Consider the following 20,529-nt stretch of genomic DNA (forward strand, 5'->3'; position numbering starts at 1 on the left):
ACTCTTATATTTCAGATCGTTACAACTGACTTAACATACTAACAACGATTGTCATAAATTGATATTTATTTATTTTTTTAAAGATTTTATTTATTTATCCGACAGAGATAGAGACAGCCAGCGAGAGAGGGAACACAAGCAGGGGGAGTGGGAGAGGAAAAAGCAGGCTCATAGTGGAGGAGCCTGATGTGGGGCTCGATCCCATAACACCGGGATCACGCCCTGAGCCTAAGGCAGACGCTTAACCGCTGTGCCACCCAGGCGCCCCTATAAATTGATATTTAGACATATAAAACTTTCATAGTTTACTTATTCCCAATTAAACGGACATGTTTTTAATATCACTAATATTTAAAAATGTGAAACCATCTAAGGACACTTACCACCTTAAAAGGCCATCATAATAACTACATTTAATTTTGATTCATGAAGGGACTGATTATCCAGTTTGTGAACTCGTAAGCCCCCTGTAGCTCTCCTCCCATTCTTCCCAAGGAATTTGAAACTCCAGTTTGCAGAGTTGTTTATAAGCTCCAAGGACATGATAACCAAAGGCTCAATGAGTTTTTGGCACTATTTGGAAGTTTCAACTCTAATCATTTCACAAATGTTAATATTTCATCTTTATAATAACTGCATGGTAAAACACATGCTTCTCAAAAGCGATGGAGAAGAAACTTTAAAAATTTACTAATCGGTTAAATCATACTAGGCTACGGGGCAGTGTTCATACTGTTCCAATTTCAAATTAACATTGGGGCAGCATTGCTGTGCCAGCTACAGCACCAAGCAGTGTGTAGAACTGACCTCCTTTGAGAGAGTGGAACACTGGCAAGTCACTGTGCAGACTGGGGTTTAAGATGTTCCCTTCTATCGCAAATCTATATTCTGTCCCCCCTGGGCAAAAACCTCAAGAACACGCCTTTTATTTAGTAAAAAGAAAAATGAAACTTCTAAAATACACCAAAAGATCGTCTCTTTTTCTTTTTTACAAAATCCCAGCCCTTGATTTGTCAGGAGCTTTTCTTAGTTTCAGCATGATTTATTCAGGAGTATTTCTAGCGGATCAGGAGCAGAAGCGGAGTGGAAGGTCTAGCCGGGTCTCATTGTTAGCTACTGGGACGTCCTAAGTTGGACGGAATTGATCTTGCAGAGGTCTGTCTCTCTGGGGAGGTAGAGGAAACTCAGAAATGCCACCCTGAGGCTAATTTCACGTCTTTGGCTCTCAGCAGCAGGAGAGCAGCGGCCCCGAGGAGGCTCGCCCAGCACGCCTTTGCAGCATAGAGGCTCACGCTCCCGAACCAGCCCTGCACCGGGGGCTGGGGAAGAGACAAAAGAGATGCTCTGCCCTCGCCCTTCCCGAACTTAAAATCCAGTGCGCAAGGTAGGACTTAGGAAAATTAAACCAAATATGAGGTGGAAGAACCCCCCCCCTCGCCCCGCGTACAGTCACTGCCAATTTGTGCTGCACGAATCAACACGGAAATAAGATTTCAAGGAGTTTTAAACAAATAGCTGGAGAGAGAGATAAGAAGGCGAATCTAAGATGGAAGAAAAGGTGGAGGGCTCGAGTGGAACACGCCAAGTCGAGGCCTGCACGCCTCCGGCTGAATCCGGCCTCCGGGCTGGAGAGGCAAAGCGCAAGCCGAGTGCTGCCGCCACAGAACTACGAAACCCAACAGAGGCTGCAGTGGATCGCTTTAACTGAAAGGCGGTTTCCTTCACCTCCATTTGCTTGGTCGCAATTGGAAGCGCACTGCGCGGCCTGCGCCGCGCTCTCGGCGGGTTCGGCGTGGGGGCGGGGAGGGAAGTACGGTAATGGGCGGGGCGGGGCGCGGGCGCGCTCCGGCTTTCCTCCTGCGCAGCGCTCCCGTCAGCGCAGGGGGCGGGGCGGCTATATTACGTGCGCGGCGCCGCCCCTGCGAGAGGACGTTGCGTGCTCGCTCGCGCCAGGCGAGTCTCCGCGTCTCCCTCGCGAACTCGGTGAAAGGAATTGGCGCCGTTCGACACCAGGCGGGTCCGCTCTGCAGCACGAACCCACCTCCAGCCGCAGCCGCAGCCGCCGCCCGGGCCGAGGAGCAGCCGCAGCAGCCGCCACCAGTGGCCGAGTGAGCGGAGCCGAGTTTGAGCCAGCGCCTAGCGGTGAATCGGGGCCCTCACCATGAGTTCCTCGCCTGTTAATGTAAAAAAGCTGAAGGTCTCGGAGCTGAAAGAGGAGCTCAAGAAGCGGCGCCTTTCCGACAAGGGCCTCAAGGCCGAGCTCATGGAGCGACTCCAGGCCGCGCTGGACGATGAGGAGGCCGGGGGCCGCCCCGCCATGGAGCCAGGGAACGGCAGCCTAGACCTGGGCGGGGATTCCGCCGGGCGCTCGGGAGCAGGCCTCGAGCAGGAGGCCGCGGCCGGCGGTGACGAGGAGGAGGAGGAGGAGGAAGAGGAGGAGGAAGGGATCGCCGCCCTGGATGGCGACCAGATGGAGCTAGGGGAGGAGAACGGGGCCGCGGGGGCGGCCGACGCGGGCCCGATGGAGGAGGAGGAGGCCGCCTCGGAAGACGAGAACGGCGACGATCAGGGCTTCCAGGAAGGGGAGGATGAGCTCGGCGACGAGGAGGAGGGCGCGGGCGACGAGAACGGGCACGGGGAGCAGCAGCCTCAACCGCCGGCGACGCCGCAGCAACAGCCCCCACAGCAGCGCGGGGCCGCCAAGGAGGCCGCGGGGAAGAGCAGCGGCCCCACCTCGCTGTTCGCGGTGACGGTGGCGCCGCCCGGGGCGAGGCAGGGCCAGCAGCAGGCGGGAGGTAAGAAGAAGGCGGAAGGCGGCGGAGGCGGCGGTCGCCCCGGGGCTCCGGCGGCGGGTGAGTGCTGCGTTGTACGTTGCGCGCGGCGGGAGGCCCGCGCGGGGTGGGGACCGTGCCCCAGGCCTGCCGGAGCCCCGCCGGGGGGAGGGAGCCCCGGGCGGGGGCCGCCGCGGGGGAGGCGCGGGGGGGGGAGGGGGCGCGGGGAATCCCGCCCGGCCTCGAGGCCTCGGCGGCCTCGGGCTCGGCGTGTGCGACGGTGGCGGCGGCGCCTCCATTATGTGGCTGGAGAGCCGGGGGAGGGGGGGAGCTGCAGCTGCCGCTGGAGGGGGAGGAGCCGCGGGCGGGAGCCCCGTCGGACCGCGGTGGCGCCGCCGCGCTGCGTGCGCGCGGTGCGGGCACATGTCTCGGGGGGAGGGGAGAGGCCCGAGGGCCCGGGGCGGGCGCGCTTTGGCGGCGCTGGGCCGCGGTATTGTGCAAGGAGCGCAGGGGCTCGGCGTGACGTCACTTCCGGCGGGAGGGGCCGGGCGGGGAGAGCGGGGCGGAAGATCTGTACAATGCGGCCGCGGGGAACGCGGGCCCGGGTGGGGGAGGGGCGGGGAGGGCGCGCGGGCCGGCCCGGCCCCTCCCCCCTTCTTGAACTCTCTTTGGGATACACGTGGGCTCGGGGCCTGGGCCGTGCTGGTCTCCAGGAGCTTTCTCGAACCTTCGAGCAGGCTGGCAAAATTAGGAATGTCTTTAGACTGCGTCACTAACTCCAGGCCGGTTCCAAGCTGATTGTTCTTTGAATTCGCGTTGGGTTCGTCGATTGAAAACGCTTAGAAAAAAGAACGGGAGAGTCGGGCTTTTTGCGTCCACAAACAGGAGGGGGATTTTTTTTTTCCCCGGTTGTGTCGCGGCTTGGTCCCTTATGTTAGGGGTGTTGTGTGTTATAGGAGACGGCAAAACAGAGCAGAAAGGCGGAGATAAAAAGAGAGGGGTGAAAAGACCTCGAGAAGATCATGGCCGTGGATATTTTGAGTACATTGAGGAGAACAAGTACAGCAGGTAGAGGAGGCCGATCTAGTTTTACCCGTCCCCGTTCTTTCTTGGGTAGGAGAAGCTGAATCAGGAGACAATTCTGTCTTTCAGAGCCAAATCTCCTCAGCCACCTGTTGAAGAAGAAGATGAGCACTTCGATGACACAGTGGTTTGTCTTGATACTTGTAAGTGAAGCTGTTTCTTCCCTTTCCTCCCCCAGTTACTCAATGTGTCGGTTTTGGTTCCAGAGTATTAGCGGACTTAACGCAGTGTGCTGAACTTAAATGCAGAAAACTTAGTGTAAACCGTTTCTCTTAAAAGCAGGGAGATGATGATGGGTTGTATTCAGATACTGGTAGCTTAATATTTAGTAGTACAGCATCAGTTGTGTCGTATTGATAATTTTAGAGACTCCAGCAATTTGGTGGTATTTTCTTATATGACTAGAAAAATTTCATTTGTAGGAATGTAAAATTAATGCCAATTTTGGCTTTAGTTAGCTAATGGAAACTTGTAAGACTACCTGTAACTTGTCCTTATAGGCTCCTACAATAAAGTAATTTCATTTTTTTTTGGTGGAATTATATTAAGCGAGCTATTTGGGCTAATTAAATATGTATTAATGACTTTTCCCATTAGCACACAAGTATATTCCCTATTCTAAAATATTGTAATATTACTCTTTCAATAACTGCTCTTTTGTTCTCAATTCCAGTTCAGTAGCTGCTGCTTTAACATAAGTTGATTTCTTCCAAAGACCTGGGGCAGCAGCAGTGGGCTATCACTGGGCTACTAGCTTTCTTCAGCAGCGAATGGTATCAATGGCAGCGCTGTAAACACTGCTACTTTACCCAGTTGGGTTGCAATTGAGTATGAGGAAGTATTGCAAACCTCTAAATGGGCCTTGGCTGTCAGATGTGTGATTTTGTATAAAAACATTTTGTTGGTTTAGTATTTGATCAGAATGCACAATTCTTTCACTTTGATAAATAGAACAAAGTGTAGAAATAATCTGAAAAGTAGGTGGTAAGGTGTGAACCTGCCCCATAGATCTAGGGACTTAAAGTTCAGATTCCTATGTTTTCCAATACAAATTACCTTTAATCAGATTTGTGAGAATGTAAATGTTAACTCTTATTAATTTCTTATTAAATATCCTTTACAGGTAGTTGAGCTAAGGGAGTGTTTCAAAAGAAAAAAAACGCACATGGAAAAGTAGTTGATTTGAGAGTTTTATTTTAAATAGTTTGGTTGCTTAAATACAAACTAAGTTGGAATTGGCAAGATAGTGAAGCAGTGATTCTAGAAGTTAACGCTACTATCAAACTAGATGGGCTTTTAGCTGATTACCTTGGAACGTCAGCTCATTTATGACTATCTATATTGGGTTCAAACACAATTTGTTGAATCGAAAATTCTACCAGTGATCAGGAATTTTGAGAGCAAAGCTCATTTAAGAATTCCAAACTGTAGATCTAATTTCCTTTCATCAATAAAAAGAAAACAACTTTTTAACATGAGGTGAGAACTCCAAGAAGGTGCGTGCTGATGAGCCGCTGACCTGAAGGCAGCCAGGTTAAAGACCTTTCTCCCGGATTTAGGTAATCCGGGGAGTGGATAATCCCCCGTTGTTACTGACCAACCAGCAAGCCTGGCTTCGAAAAGGGACCTAAAATGCTGTAATATTAACAGTGTTAGACAACCAGGTTTGCACTTTGCTAGGTTGAGGCTGCCTTCCTCACAAGTTTGAGAAAGAATTTAGGATCTAGAGCCCCTGGTGTTTTAAAACTACAAAGTGCAGGATCAACAGCTCATACCTCCTGTATTTCAAAGTATGTGGCCATGGCCTCCCTTCAGTTTGTTGTGGCACTGGTAAATTCTACCTGGTTCTGGCATGCTTCACTTTGATTTCCTGCTATCCTCTACTGCTTGCCTCTAAATCAAGGTAAAGAGCAGAGCAGGTATGTATCCCATGTCACATTGTCTTGATTATTTTATATACTTAAAATACACGTTAAACCTTGGTGTTTTTGGTTTTGTAGGCAGTTTACGCTTTAGTTTATAATTTGGTGAGAGTGACTTGGTGGGAGTGGGGCTTAAAGTGAAGATCAGAGCAGAAAGCAGCATGATCTGTAGAAGCAATGTGTGCCGTGCAGCTTTAGGAGATAAGCAAGAACGTAATAACCAGGTTTTGTCTACGTAGCAGATGTATTTACATTGGATGTCAAAAGAAATAATATGGTATTTGATATAATTCCAGATAATTGTGATCTACATTTTAAAATATCAAGAGACCGCCTCAGTGCTTCTTCCCTCACTATGGAGAGTTTTGCTTTTCTTTGGGCTGGAGGAAGGGCATCTTACGGTGTGTCAAAAGGCAAAGTCTGTTTTGAGATGAAGGTAAATGCAGTTTTGTGATTTTTTTTTTTTTTTAAGAACATTTGTGAGTTTCCATTTGCCTGACAACTTCGGTGTCAGTGGAATTTACCTTTGAAGTTTCTGTGGATCAGAAGAGGGGCTTGGAAAACCTGTAACAGCTAACTGTATTTGTTACATCAGAAATTTGTGCTGTAGAGTCAGCCTGTTTGTCTTTAGGGTGCTCCTTCTTTATCAGGCATTTGAAAGGCCCACGAAGGGTTTAAAAATAATTTGGTTAGGCTTCAACTGTTGTTCCAGAGCAAAACATGTTGAATGTATATTTTAATTGGTTTTAAGTCAAGAATGTGTAATTTTTATACATTAACTGTTCTTTTAAATGTGAGTCAACCAAGGACTTGACTTGAACCTTTTCAATTTCAAGTTCCAAGCTCTTCTGTCGATTATTAAAGTTTTCGTAAATGTAGGGGAGAGATGGTAAGGGTAGAAGGGGTGTCTTTATATTAGTAGCCAGAGAATTAGCCCACTGCCCAGATGAAATAAACTAGGGTTCAAGGATTTATCTTCCTCGTAATCATTTATGATTTGATTTTCAGGTTACAGAGAAGATCCCAGTAAGGCATTTATATACAAAAGATATTGACATACATGAAGTTCGGATTGGCTGGTCACTAACCACAAGTGGAATGTTGCTTGGTAACGTTTCCATTTGAGTAGTATGTGCTCATGCGTGTTTGGGGTCTGGTGTCAGTAGTTAGACTCCAAGGCATTCTAAACCTTCTGCCTGTTTTTAATCCATTTTATTAGTATTGTAGGCATGAACAATACTACTAGCAGTGTAGTAAGTATCAGCTGACTTTCAGTTTTTCTTTTTTTTCCTTTACAATTACTTGTTCTATGGCCAGTGGGTTAAAAAATCACTATCCCATGGTATGCAGTTTTTCAGATAGTTACATAACTCATTTAGCTCATTAATTTTCTACATCTAGATAAAGTGTAAGGGGAAGAATGTTAGGTTATATACTCATTTCTGTTGATTCATTCCATCTTGAATGTTAAAATATGGTGGGTCATTGGACTGTTTTGAACCATCGATTTCATGAAAGTTAATTATTTTCTTAGGTGAAGAAGAATTTTCTTATGGGTATTCCCTTAAAGGAATAAAAACATGCAACTGTGAGACTGAAGATTATGGAGAGAAATTTGATGAAAATGATGTGATTACATGTTTTGCTGTAAGTCGGCTAAGTTTCTATGTATAAGCAAGAAATTATTAGCTAGGAGTTTTTTTAAAGGTATATCAACGTTAGCCTTCAACTAACCATTTTGACTGAAAACTACTTAACATGAAGTTGACCTGAAAATCTAGTGTGTTTGCTAAGGCAGCATTGTTTCTGCTTCTAGATACATGTGTTTCATTCTTACTGTTATAAAGCTAACATTTAACTTAAATATGTTTTCCATAGTATAAGCTTCATTCCTCATTTAAATTTTGAAAAATTTTTTAAGAAAATTTAACAGCAGGTTAAAACCATTAATTTTTTTCTGATTTAACAGAACTTTGAAAGTGATGAAGTAGAACTCTCCTATGCAAAGAATGGGCAGGATCTTGGCATTGCCTTCAAAATCAGTAAGGAAATTCTTGCTGGAAGGCCACTCTTTCCGCATGTTCTCTGCCACAACTGTGCAGTTGAATTTAATTTTGGTCAGAAGGAAAAGCCATATTTTCCAATACCGGAAGATTATACTTTTATCCAGAATGTCCCCTTAGAGGATCGAGTTAGAGGACCAAAGGGGCCTGAAGAGAAGAAAGATTGTGAGGTACGTGGATTTTTTTTTTTTTTCTTAAGCATTTGAAGATTACTTCTGTTTGGCAGAAATGACATTTGGATGATATGGACGATTGTTTGATTCTGCTGTGCCTGTCGCTGTCGGCCAGTGATTTTTCTCTTAGTAGCTGTGTGCTTTTCTGTAGAGTGTTGAGTTTCCAAAAGTTCCCTTTGCTTTTAGGGCAATGAAATTTATATATATCTAAACTGGGTTCTCATGCATTTAAAAAACATGTGTAAGGAATTCTTAGATGGCTTTAGTGATAAGTGAAATACCATTTCTTTCTGCTGTAGGTTGTTATGATGATTGGCTTGCCAGGAGCTGGGAAAACCACCTGGGTTACTAAACATGCAGCAGAAAATCCTGGTAAATACAACATTCTTGGGACAAACACCATAATGGATAAAATGATGGTAAGTAAAATTTTTGGGTGTCATCTCAGCATTTAAGAAAGACCAGAAGGTATTCTAATCTTTTTGCCTGTTGTCTTTATGCGTTTTGTTGGTGTTTTAGAGATAGGAGTTTGTCAAAGTTACATTGGTTACTTAGAGTAGAACGTAGGGTAAACTACCTTCTTGTGTAAGGTAAAGTGCCTTCCAGTGGCTAGGTTTTACTGTTTTTTTCTATAAAATTTTTTGAGCTATCAACATTCAGTAGCTAAAAAAGAGGTGAACAGCAGAGGATCTTGTTACGTGGTGAAGTGACCCTTTTCATAATGGTAATGAGGAAAGGCAGTATTTAAGTTAGGAAATGTGTGGTTTCCACATAGATCTAAGCTGATGCTAAAAGAATAAGCTTCATTCACAAGGTCAAAGGAACTTTTTAACTTGTGAAACAGGTGGCGGGGTTTAAGAAGCAGATGGCTGATACTGGAAAACTGAACACGCTGTTGCAGAGAGCTCCCCAGTGTCTTGGAAAGTTTATTGAGATTGCTGCCCGTAAGAAGCGAAATTTCATTCTGGATCAGGTAATCTGTAGCTTTGATGTTGAAAAAAGGAATGGATTGTTGTGTTTGGTGTGGAGCTAATATTTGGGTTTATACCCTTTGTTTTCAAGACAAACGTGTCTGCTGCTGCCCAGAGGAGAAAAATGTGCCTGTTTGCAGGCTTTCAACGAAAAGCTGTTGTAGTTTGCCCGAAAGATGAAGACTACAAGCAGAGAACACAAAAGAAAGCAGAGGTCGAGGGAAAAGACCTACCAGAACATGCAGTCCTCAAAATGAAAGGCATGGAATTTGATTCTGTGTTCACATCTTTTGTGATTTATGTCTGTAAACTTGAGTGAATGTCGTCTGCCAGCAATGCTTTTCGACGAGTCATGTTCACTCCGTGTCAGTGGATGTGTTTGGTTTGTTTCTAGGAAAATAAGTGAGTAAACCAGGAGTAGACGGCATAGTGTGGTTTCAGAAGACGAAAGGCCCTCGAGTTTAGGCTTTGGGGTTGTGGGTGTCACGGGGTTTTAAGCTAACCTGACGTCCTTCCTTGTAGGGAACTTCACGCTGCCCGAGGTAGCGGAGTGCTTCGATGAGATAACCTATGTGGAACTGCAGAAGGAGGAAGCCCAGAAGCTTTTGGAACAGTATAAGGAAGAAAGCAAAAAGGCTCTTCCGCCGGAAAAGAAACAGAACACTGGCTCGAAGAAGAGCAATAAAAACAAGAGTGGCAAGAACCAGTTCAACAGAGGTGGTGGCCACAGAGGCCGCGGCGGCTTCAACATGCGCGGTGGCAACTTCCGAGGGGGAGGCAAGTCCTGGGCGCGTGGGGCTCGTTCGCTTCAGGGCTGAGACAGGTGCTGAGAATCTTGTGGTTGGGGGTCCTTGTGGGGTTTAGCAGAGTTTGGCCTAGGACATTCGACTCCTGGCTTGATCCTGCTGCTCTAGTAACTGGTTTAAAATCTAGTGACTCGATAAATACGTGTAGGTGATGTGAGTGGTTAAATGAAACACTGTGCTTGTCTTCAAAAGTGACTTCCCCCTCCCGCGATCAAGGACTGGTCCGGAGGAACCTGTCGTTAGTCCTCTGTGTAAAGGAGGTGCGACAGCACACTGTTAAACTAACCATCTCTTGTTCATAGCTCCCGGGAACCGTGGCGGCTACAACAGGAGGGGCAATATGCCGCAGAGAGGTGGCGGCGGCGGCGGCAGTGGCGGCATTGGCTATCCGTACCCTCGCGGCCCTGTGTTTCCCAGCCGAGGCGGTTACTCAAACAGAGGGAACTACAACAGAGGTGGAATGCCCAACAGAGGGAACTACAACCAGGTAAAACGATTTAAGTCCCTCCAGGCACGATGCTTGGAGGATTTAGTCTGGAAGGTTGTAGGTGTGTGTAACAAGCCTCAGTAAGAATCGTAAGCAGCTCGTTGTGTGTGTCTGTATGCAGTGACATAAGAAAGACTAGTGATAGTAAAATGAGGCCCACTGAATTTTGATTTTTCAGGTGAACTAGCATGGAGTCAGGTGATGCCTTAGATGAATAAGTTAGATACCTGAGAACAAACCAGCAGAGGGTTCCCAGAGCTTCATAACTGCTAGCAGTCGATGATGCATTTCTGTGCCGCTGCTTCCCCCGTGTACAAACCGACAAACTGTGCTCTGAGTTCTTAAAGATGTCTTTTTCTCCCCAGAACTTCAGAGGACGAGGAAACAATCGTGGCTACAAAAATCAATCTCAGGGCTACAACCAGTGGCAGCAGGGTGTAAGTAATTTCTTATGTGCTATGGACATTAATTGTACTTTAAGTTCATAAAAATCAGTCTTGAAAAACTTGTCCAGGGTTTGGAGTGTTTATAAGTGTTACAGGGCAAGGTGTGAATTTAGGTGGAGTTTGTTGTAATTTAACGTTATAATAAAATATTCTTTAATACAAACGGTTCTTTTATTGCTAGCTTTAATTGTATAAACTAACCAAGTCATGATGTGTTTCCTTTTGTAATGTGTTTATTGATAATAATGGGATATTAATACTAACTAAATCTGGTTTGGTAGAAATCAGAGGTATGACAGGTATATATTTGTTTCCAGCAATTACTCTGAATTAGATTGTCATTTCCTAAAAGCAGTTTGAGTGGCTTATTGATGTTTTTTCTTTAAAAAAAAAATTTTCTCTTACAGCAATTCTGGGGTCAGAAGCCATGGAGTCAGCATTATCACCAAGGATATTATTGAATACCCAAATAAAACGAACTGATACATATTTCTCCAAAACCTTCACAAGAAGTCGACTGTTTTCTTTAGTAGGCTAACTTTTTAAACATTCCACAAGAGGAAGTGCCTGCGGGTTCCTTTTTTAGAAGCTTTGTGGGTTGATTTTTTTTTCTTTTCTTTTTTGTACATTTTTAATTGCAGTTTTAAAGTGAATCGTAAGAGAACCTCAGCATTGTGCACGATAAGAGAATGTGTCAGTATTTCAGGGTTCTACATTTTATCTGTAAAATGTGACTTTTTTTTTTATCACAACAAAAGTAAAATGTTGCTTTGTACCTGGTGTCTTTTATTAAGAATTTACTCCCCCCATTTCTCACAGAGATAACAGTCGGGAGTCATTGTCACAATATAATAGAAATGTTAGCAACCAGATTCATGTAAGGACTAAGTGGTCCTCATGAATTGCATAAGACTCTGTACCGCTCATAGTACACTCCATCCTCTCTGTAGTTCTCTGAGTAGTGGCGGGGGAAGCTTCAATAGTAGTTGCCGACAATAACGGGGAAGGCTTTTTCTTTTTTTAAATAACAATGGAATTGGCGTAATTGGGAATGAAGATAACACTTGGAACCGAGATGGAGAAGATGGAGTGTATGTAGAAGGGCTGTTAAACATGTAAAACTTGGTTGCTTTATTTGTGGAGGCTCAAACTTGTGAAGGTTCAATACCATACTTTTTCCATTTGTTCTGCATTTTGATTCTGAAAAGAAAGCTGGCTTTGCCCATTTCTTATTAAAAAAACTTGTTGTAAATCCAGTTGTCTAATGGGATCTATATGAAGTTAGCTATGTCTGTATGCCCTTCTCCCACAAAATACTGTATAACTAGTGTGCTTGTAGTAGTTTACTCCACCATCTTTGTAAGCTAATGACATTGTGAGTCACCCATTTATATCTTAATTTTTAATCATGTCAGTTCTTGAATGGGTATCTCCTTAGCCTGCTGATTTCTTTTTCTTTCTAAAGAAAGTGGGTGGAGAAATTAATTTAGACGTTTGTTTGCAATAAAAAGAATTCATTTTACTCTTGTTTTGGGATTCTCGCCATCAAGGTTCAAAATCCCTTTATAAAACTCCCAAGAGGAGAAAATTTAAGTGTGTGCTTTCTGGACAGCTTATTCTTTACTCTGTACTTTGGAACATTTAGGTTTTAAAAACTTAAATGTATACTGACAATTGACTTTGAATTATGAAGCAAAGTTGAATTCTTCCTTCCCCTCCCCCCCCCAGATGACTTAACATTTTAATGAGGGGAAATGGTGTACTGGCTGGGAGAAGTTAACACTCCGTTTACCATCTTTACAAAATGCTAATGGCTGTCCTCAACCGAATATCTTATACGCACCTATCTAATACATGAAACTCTGGGAACGATGCTTTTAGAAGCCATCACGTGAGCCAGTCATTGATTTCACTACTACACAACACTGCTAACTTAACTGTAGCTATGTGACGACATTAGATCCCCTAATTGTAATTCTATTGGGTTTGCACAGAACACTTAATCTTCTTAAAGGACCCTCACTGATGTGAAGTGAGGAATCAGGAGTCAAACTGTAGAACTAAACCTTGACTTCAGTCTAGTGTGTTGGTGTTTTAGGTTGCTTTTGGTAAGTTTAGGTTTGTCTATTTCTGTTTGCTTAGATTTTTGTTTTAGCCATTTTAAATCAGATCTTTAACTTCTTCATACTCCTAGGAATTTTGCTGCAAGCTGAGCTGGAGTTGAGTTTTAGATGGTGGTGTAGGTTTAGTTGATAGATTTTGGAACAAAGGCTAATCGTGTAATTACTGTAAGAACACTTAACGGTAACTGTACAAGGTAGTGTCTCAAGAGCTTTTGGGTTTTTTAGCAGTTAGCTTAGTGGTAGCAACCGCAGGCATGAACTATTTTTCAGTATACATTATAATTACTAGGGTTGCATAGACTTACCCAGGGGAAAAGTTCAACCTTTGTTGCTAATCAGTGATTTAGGTACCTTTGAAGAATCTTGGATATATATTGTAGTTTAAAATTACTTGCTTAAGGAGCTCTATATTCTAATAATCACAGTGGGAGAGAGTAATGTACCAGTAACACTCTGGTAGACTGTCATGCCTTGTGTAGGCCGGAAACTTTTGGGAAGAAAGGTGGAATAGATGCACTGTCCAGGAAAATGTAAAAATTACCAAAAGCAGTCTGAAGATTAGAATTAATATGTACGGAAAGAAATAATCCCTTTAGTGTTTAAGAAATTCAGAAGAAGGGACTGTAGCAGATAGCAAGCAAGCAAAAGGGAGAAAAATGAATGCCGCTTGGCAGAATAAGATCTGTCAGTGAGAAACTTGGTTGCTACGTCTCTGTGGCAAGCAAAACACCCAGTAAACTAAAGACCTAGTTCTGAACAAGTGTCTCAACTGTTCCCGTGAGGTTGCTCTTGCTGTAAGTGGTGCTTTCCCTAGAAAGTTTCGCAGAGAGTTGGATGGATCATCCTGAGTCAGGTATCGGATCAGATTGGTCAGCTGCAGTCGTGTGAAAACAGCATGAGTAGGTTAATCGGGAAAGAAGGCAAAACACTGCAAGATAGAAATGAAGTAACTCATGCCGCCCTATAGAGCGTTTTCTTTGTTGTTGGTAGGTCACATCTGGTCACTGTCTGGCCTTTGACAGAGGGCTCTGGCTTGGACCTAGTAGCCAGGACTAACCTCTGGCCCTGATACCCAGATCGATCCCAGTGAGATGAAATCTTAGAGTGAAGCGTGTGTCCGGTCAGCCTGACGTCGAGATGACAAAAGGAAGCCATATTAAATCCACAAACAAGAGGCTCACATTTGCCTAGGATAGACCCCGTCCAGCGATAAGGACAATGAACCTAGAGGTCCTGAGCACTAACGAAGTGTTGAAGCTTCTTAAAAGACCCTTTTCTTTGAAAAAGTATTTAAAATTTTTCTAGGAAAAGTATATTTTAAGTATGTTTTTCACCTTCTGGAGAGTTTACATTCATGGCCGGATGATGTTCTGTATTTAATGTTTGCATCAGTTGTGTGAGTTGAATGACTTGTTTTTCTATAAGGTCAATATAAATTGGCACCTTACCCTAGGACCGTTTTAGAAGCCCCATTGCACAAATAAAAATGGAGTATTTTCATAGCTTTGTAAGCAGTGGTAGAGACTTGTCACATACAAAGATCTGATGATAGGTCTATGGGAGTATATCTGATACTTTTTTAAAAAGCCGAACAGAATACGCTTGTACTGAAGGCGTGAACGTGTCTTTCACAGCCCAAGCCTTAAGTTTCTGATAGTAGACACAAATGTGCATCTTAAAATGTTTCCATAATTCCTTCTGTACATGTAACTATAAAATGTCTTTCAAAAAGTGGGTGGAAATTGTAGCAGAGAATGATTCTCCACTCCCACCCCCCAGAATATTCTGTGAAATACTGTGGAAAGGTGAATACGGTATTTTTTTCCTAAAGCCATTTTCTCCTAAAATTTTTAAAATGGTTTGAATCTAAACTTTGTTGTTCATGTTTCTGGGGCTCTGAGAGAAACTCCATTTCAGTTATAGCGTTTTTAGGAATAGTAAAAGCAAGGATATGTCGTGTTCCAGCCTTGGCAAGAGGTCGCAGTAGTTCACGCCCAAGCATTAAAGGTATCCGTGTTTTGAGTAAGAATCACCTGCGTTAGCTCTCTAAACAGCAATTCGAATTTATTAGTCACGGAAACCAGTCTCTTCAGATGAATTGCCTAAACTTAAAACTACAGTACCCGTTTGCTCTTTGGAGCCTTTTGTTTGGATGATTTTTAGATTTGAATCTTCTTTTTAGCCCTGTTCAGCTTCTCCACTGAAATACGCAGGGGGTAGGTAGGTCTCCCCAGTTTAGTGGTTGAGTTTTTATTTCGGTTGCTCTTAATGCCTGTGTTTTTTTAACCTCGTTGCCAGGGCTTACAGGTACCATGTTAGACAAATACTAAACATCCTTTGTGTAGCTAACTCATGCTGAAGTGAGTGATGTTTGTCTTACTTATATTTACTAACCTTGGTATTTAAAATAAACCCTTCAGAATTATTTCGGAAGTGACCTAGAAGCGTGCTGATGGATACAGTATGTATCTCTTGAGTGTGTCGGGGGAGGACAAAAACCCAGGATCCCCAAGTACCTTAACATTCCAAAGTTTAAATTACGTATATGTGAAATCGAATGTTGAAATAACCTACCTCAATAGTATATTTTTACTACGTTTTGCTAAAAACATGCTACTTTATTTGGTGGCCCCACTTTGTTGATTTCAACATGAGGGCAGCTGGAGCCCCCCAAATAAAAAGCTTGAGAAAGGTGGGCAACGGCTAACAGTTTGCACTTAGATAAAGTAACAATCTACCGTCCCATCCTGACCAGTTGACTCCAAGTCAACTCAGGGGATTGAGTATATTTAATGAGGTTGCCTCAGGAACTTAATTTAGTCTGTAAGGCTTAGTAGATTGTAAAATACTTACTCATAATGTTAACCTAGAATTGTTTTTAAAATGTTTCACCTGTGGATCTCGTGAGGTTATGTTGGGGATGGGCTGTCCATGTGGAAAGCTGAACAAGGACAGTTTTTTGGCATGACGTAGATAACTGGGGAATTTCAGTTGTGATTATAGATCAGTATTCGTAAGGGAACAAGTAGATATCTGCTAGGCCAGCGCATCAGTAATCATCGGTTAGGTAAGTTATTGGGACAAGGACCTTCACTACGTGCTTAAATTTGTATTTACTTAATTATTTTCTAGGAATATTACAATTGATTTCTCCCTTCTCATGCCAGGATTCAACATATACTTGCATCTTGACAAGGAGCAGGGGTTTTGCTTTTAAACAAAGCTGGATCTGTGGGTATGAGAAGCAGTATTCTGTAGTCGAAGGTGTTGAGGTAACAACTGTCTAGGTAAAGAGAGCGATGTCCTCATGGAGAAGGTGACTTCCTTCCTTGTGGCACCGTTCCGAGCGCGTGGCGCTCAGCCTGGAGCACGCGCAGCTGGACCTGCGCTGCTGGAGGTTTTGCAGGGATACAGGCTGGAGAGCTGACCCGTCTGATTACTGGGCACGAGCTGTGCTTGATGGCATGCTCTTTCCTGCCATTTCTATAGCAGTCCATGATCTTACAGGAAGTAAAGTCAGTTTCGTACAATAAAATATCCTGTACGTGCCAAGCACTTGAGTTGTGTTGCGTATCCACAAATTAGCATCAGCGAAAAAATTAAAAGCCAAGAACGGTGAGATGGCCAGTATAGTCCGCTAACATGTAACGTAAAAGCTTTGAGGAATTAGAGCATACAGAGAGAAGGTGAGGTGAAATCCTTACTTCCGAAGGTAGCTATTAATAGAAGGTATCCTTACATTTCAGTTGTCTGTAGTTCAGGGAGTGGGAGCATCATGGTTCAGTACAATAAAAGGTTCCGACTTAGTATATATATATATATATATATATATATATATATATATATATATATATATATATTATATATATATTTTAAAGTAAAGTAATAAAGCAAAAAAAAAAATGCTGATTTAAATTTCATCTCCTTTTCCTTAGTCTGTCCATGTGAATGTGCTGTGTGGAAGAGTAAAAGGGCCCAACTAAATGTGTTCCAGTGATTCCAATAGGTACTCCAAATTAATTGCTGCTTGTACATTTAACACTTGTTATATTGGGCTTCCAGGATCACCTTAATTAGAACTCCCTTGGGAAAAGGAAATAACTGATAACCCAGATTGGATAGATTGTATAAACGGGGGGGGGGGGAAGGTTTTCTAACTTTTCCTTTGCATACCTGAAATGTGAAATATTTGGTGGTGTAATGTGAAGCAGTTGGCGGTCCTCTCACCTAGGTTTAAGACTATGCAGGTGGAGCCGAATCCTCGTACGGCCTAATGGTTCAAAGTCCTTCTGTTGTAACTTTTTTCCACTTGCATAGCCTAAATACTTAAAATGCAGAAAAAGGAGTCTAAGATACCTAGTCCTTGTATCCCCTACCTTCTGCATCTATGCCGAATGCGCAAATACTTCTGTAGCTTACAGACATTTGGAAACTAGGTAGCCTTTTGGAGGATGAGGAGGTAGATTCCATATCAGAATGGAGAAATGAACTATAAGGAAGTAAATTTAAATTGTAAAGACAGAAGGAATAAAAAGGCTCAGTGTGACCTCTGATTGTGCCTCCAAAGCAGTAATTTCTCATTGCCCTGAAGTCGTTTAAAGGCTTGATAAGAAGCCTAGAGGAAACCTGTTCTTCCCACCACATACTCCAGAGTAATGTATCTTGGTGAAGTGAGAGGACCTGGCTGCTACCCTGATTTGAAATGGCAGTGGTCAGGATTTGCTCAATGAAATACAGTTCTGTATCAACTAAAACTCTAATGGCTTGTGAAAGAGCAGACAGCTCAGTTTCAGACCAAACGGTAAAAATCCTGACTATTTTGTTCATTTGAGGGGAAAAAAAAAAAAACACCTCAGTCTAACTAGAAGAACATTTGCTTCAAAAGTAATTGTTGATTCAGATGGCAAAGCATAGGTTTCATTTCGTATGACTTGTTCTCAGTCTAAAGGGAAGAAACATTTCTATGGCAACCGATCCATTAAGAAACCGGTGTTTGCAGGTTATTTACCTGATTTCGGAAGGGCAGGCCACGTAAGGTGGTTTATAGCAGAGAGACCTCAATGGAAGTTATTCCTAGAAAACAAACAGATTTCATTTGCTAACTTGATCTAAACTTTTAAAAAGGGAACAATAGAAGCCTTTTAAAATTTGTACCTGTTTATAATGTCACTGGTAGTTTTGTGGGGGGGGTCATCTGTATTCTAGAAAACGGAGAGTAAGGGAAATGTAGTTGAAAACAACTTGCAACACAGTCTGTAGTGCTCATGTTACAAGCTTCAAAATGTCATACTTTAAGACCTTTGTAATAAGTTCTTGTCCCTAAAGCTTCCTATTTTAAGAGAAAAAGATGGAGCTTACTACACAAAATGAGCCGTGAGAGACGCCAGTATTGGGGTGGTAGAGGATATCGGTATATTGTCCTGGACCCTATTTTAAGATGTTTCCAAAAAAATATTCTAGAAGAATTCTAGCAGTCGCTTTTAATTTTTCTACTTAAGATTTTCTGTTTACCCAATTATAGTATATATATTAACATGACTTTTAAAGGGGTGCCTTGACCCCCATCCACTACAGATTTTTGTCTAGGAATAGAAGGATTCAAACCCTATTTGATCCCTAGCTCTTTGCTGAAAAGTGCATAAACAGGAATCCTGAATTTATTATATAGACCTCCTCGCATTATATAATCGAAGCAAAGGGAAACCAGCGATGGAGTAGAGGTACGTAGACTAAAAAAGATGCTTGCGAATCAAATAATGGTATTAGGAATAGTTAAAATTTTTTGTTGTCAAACTCAGTCATTATAAATCAAAATTCCAGAGAGAAGCTTCTAGTTAATTTTAAATTCCCTGAGGTCCTTTTACTGTGATGGAAAAGCCAAGTAGTCAAGGAAAAAAAAAGGGAGGGGTGAGGGAAGGGGGAAGTGCATAGAGCGCTAGAAAGATTTAACAAAAGTATGACAGATATAGCCACAAGAAGTTTTTAAAACTACTAATGACGGCAATTCTATTTTAATCAGCTACTTAGCTGGTATCTACTGCTATAGCACCTAGTGTGAAGTTGTGGAATTACCGGAGCAGTGAAAGCAGCGGTGCGGCTGGAGGCCCCCAAATGGGCGTGAAGGTAGGTCACTCTCCAGGCCGGTGGGGAGGGCGTGTTTGGATGAGAGGGGAACCTGGACTCCCGTCAGTAATACAGTTCAGCAGACGTGCACTTGGCTGGGAATGGAAAGATTGAAACTGACCAAGTTCTTGATGAGAAGCTTAGGCTCTGCTTGGAGTACAAGTCTGTGACCAGTGAAAATGCCAACCAGTAGTAGGAGAACCTACATGAGAAGGTGCTTCTCCTTCCCATAAGTTAGCAGCAGAAGGGACAGGGAGAAGCAGCGGGAGGAGGGCATTGTGAGTTGAATGGAAAGTGAGCAGAGGCTGAGGGGGTGGGCGCAGGGTTCACAGTGAGCTTAGAGTGGGTGGCAGGGTGTAAACAGATGGGGCTGGAGCCTAGAAGTGGAAGGGCTAAGATCTGTTTGGAGGCCTTCTGGGAGGGGTCCAGTAGCAATGGCATAGGGATCTGGTGTGTTAGGTAGCCCATAATCTGTTAGTGCATTTTGTAACCTCTTAGTCGTTGGGGAAGAAAATAGGGGGTATTAATAATCACATAAACTTACTAAGTGATATTAAAAGTTACCCAAGTAAGTGTGTCACCACTGTGTTTTTATCCAGGTCTCCATTTATGCAGTCATTCTGCTGTGAAAATGAACTAACCTTGTTATTGGCGAAGGCCTTGGAAATTTTGCCAGCCGAGAGGTTTCTCTTACACAGGGTAAGATGTAATCGTAGTATGGGAGAGCTAGGTGGGAATTTTGTTCACTTAATCCCATTACCCAGTTTTATACTTTGCATCCATTTGTAAACTGAAGCCGAGAACGTAAGTGGCCTGCACAGCTTGTTAAAGATCGGGTTTGATGAGTACTCGTCACATCTCCCCCTACTCACGCAGACAAACGGCGCTGCCTCTTCAAATACAAGCCACTGGTCAATTTGAGTCACGTAGACTGGATTCAGATCTGACGTGTGTCAGTAGAGCGGACAGATGGTATGGTCTTGGAAACTGCCTTTGCCTTTCTAACAGCCTTTCTTCATTACTGTCCAAGTCCTACCTCTGGTGGTTAGGTGATTAGGATCAGTAAGAGTATCTCTGGGCATGTGCTTGACACTGGCATTTGGCAGACCACAGACCCTGTGCGCCCTGCCCCTGGTAAGGACAGCCACGGGAAAGGTGCGCATGGGGGGGAAAACACTCCCTCCAGTGCACTGAACGGAGCACGTGCTCCCCACTTGCCCCTTGAAAAGTGGGTAGAGAACAAAATAAAATTTCAGGGTAGCTTCACCTTCTCTCTGGCTTACCATGAAATCAAGTAATAGGAGCATTAATAATGCCAGAGTCCTGTCTGCTGGTCTTTTCTCATTATTTATCGTTTCTTAACCAGGAAGACCTTTAGCTTGTGTTTTGTGTTACATTTAAGAGACTTTCTTGAAAAGTAATGTTGACATTAAAACAAAAAAATAATTTCATTGCTTTGGAAAGGGAGAGTTTTTTTCCTGAATGAATAAATGCTGTGGACTTGGTTGGGTGCCTTGTTTTTTTGTTTTGTTTTGTTTTTGCCCTTTTTAATGGCAGTGGA

General features: G+C 43.3%; 1 protein-coding gene across 3 annotated transcripts; it reads left to right on the plus strand.

The window, feature by feature from the left end:
• The first annotated feature begins 1,924 nt into the window (after positions 1–1,924).
• Positions 1,925–20,473, plus strand: HNRNPU (heterogeneous nuclear ribonucleoprotein U). Of its 3 annotated transcripts, XM_087859600.1 has the most exons (16): positions 1,925–2,852; positions 3,728–3,839; positions 3,924–3,997; positions 6,073–6,212; positions 6,785–6,884; positions 7,311–7,423; positions 7,746–8,009; positions 8,312–8,431; positions 8,857–8,985; positions 9,075–9,243; positions 9,506–9,760; positions 10,092–10,276; positions 10,642–10,713; positions 11,130–16,851; positions 18,865–18,968; positions 19,568–20,473. In XM_087859600.1, the coding sequence occupies exons 1-14, from the start codon at positions 2,162–2,164 to the stop codon at positions 11,181–11,183; spliced, it is 2,478 nt and encodes an 825-aa protein (XP_087715726.1). In that variant the 5' UTR covers positions 1,925–2,161; the 3' UTR covers positions 11,184–16,851; positions 18,865–18,968; positions 19,568–20,473. The 3 variants fall into 3 exon arrangements, with proteins under 3 accessions (XP_087715726.1, XP_045652196.1, XP_087715729.1); XM_045796240.2 differs by having other exon boundaries at positions 11,130–18,968; XM_087859603.1 differs by having other exon boundaries at positions 1,925–2,795; positions 11,130–18,968.
• Positions 20,474–20,529: the final 56 nt, after the last annotated feature.

Source organism: Ursus americanus, chromosome 2 (genome assembly GCF_024610735.1).
Source record: "Ursus americanus isolate L20-20 chromosome 2, mUrsAme1.1.p, whole genome shotgun sequence".
Taxonomy (NCBI): Eukaryota; Metazoa; Chordata; class Mammalia; order Carnivora; family Ursidae; genus Ursus; species Ursus americanus.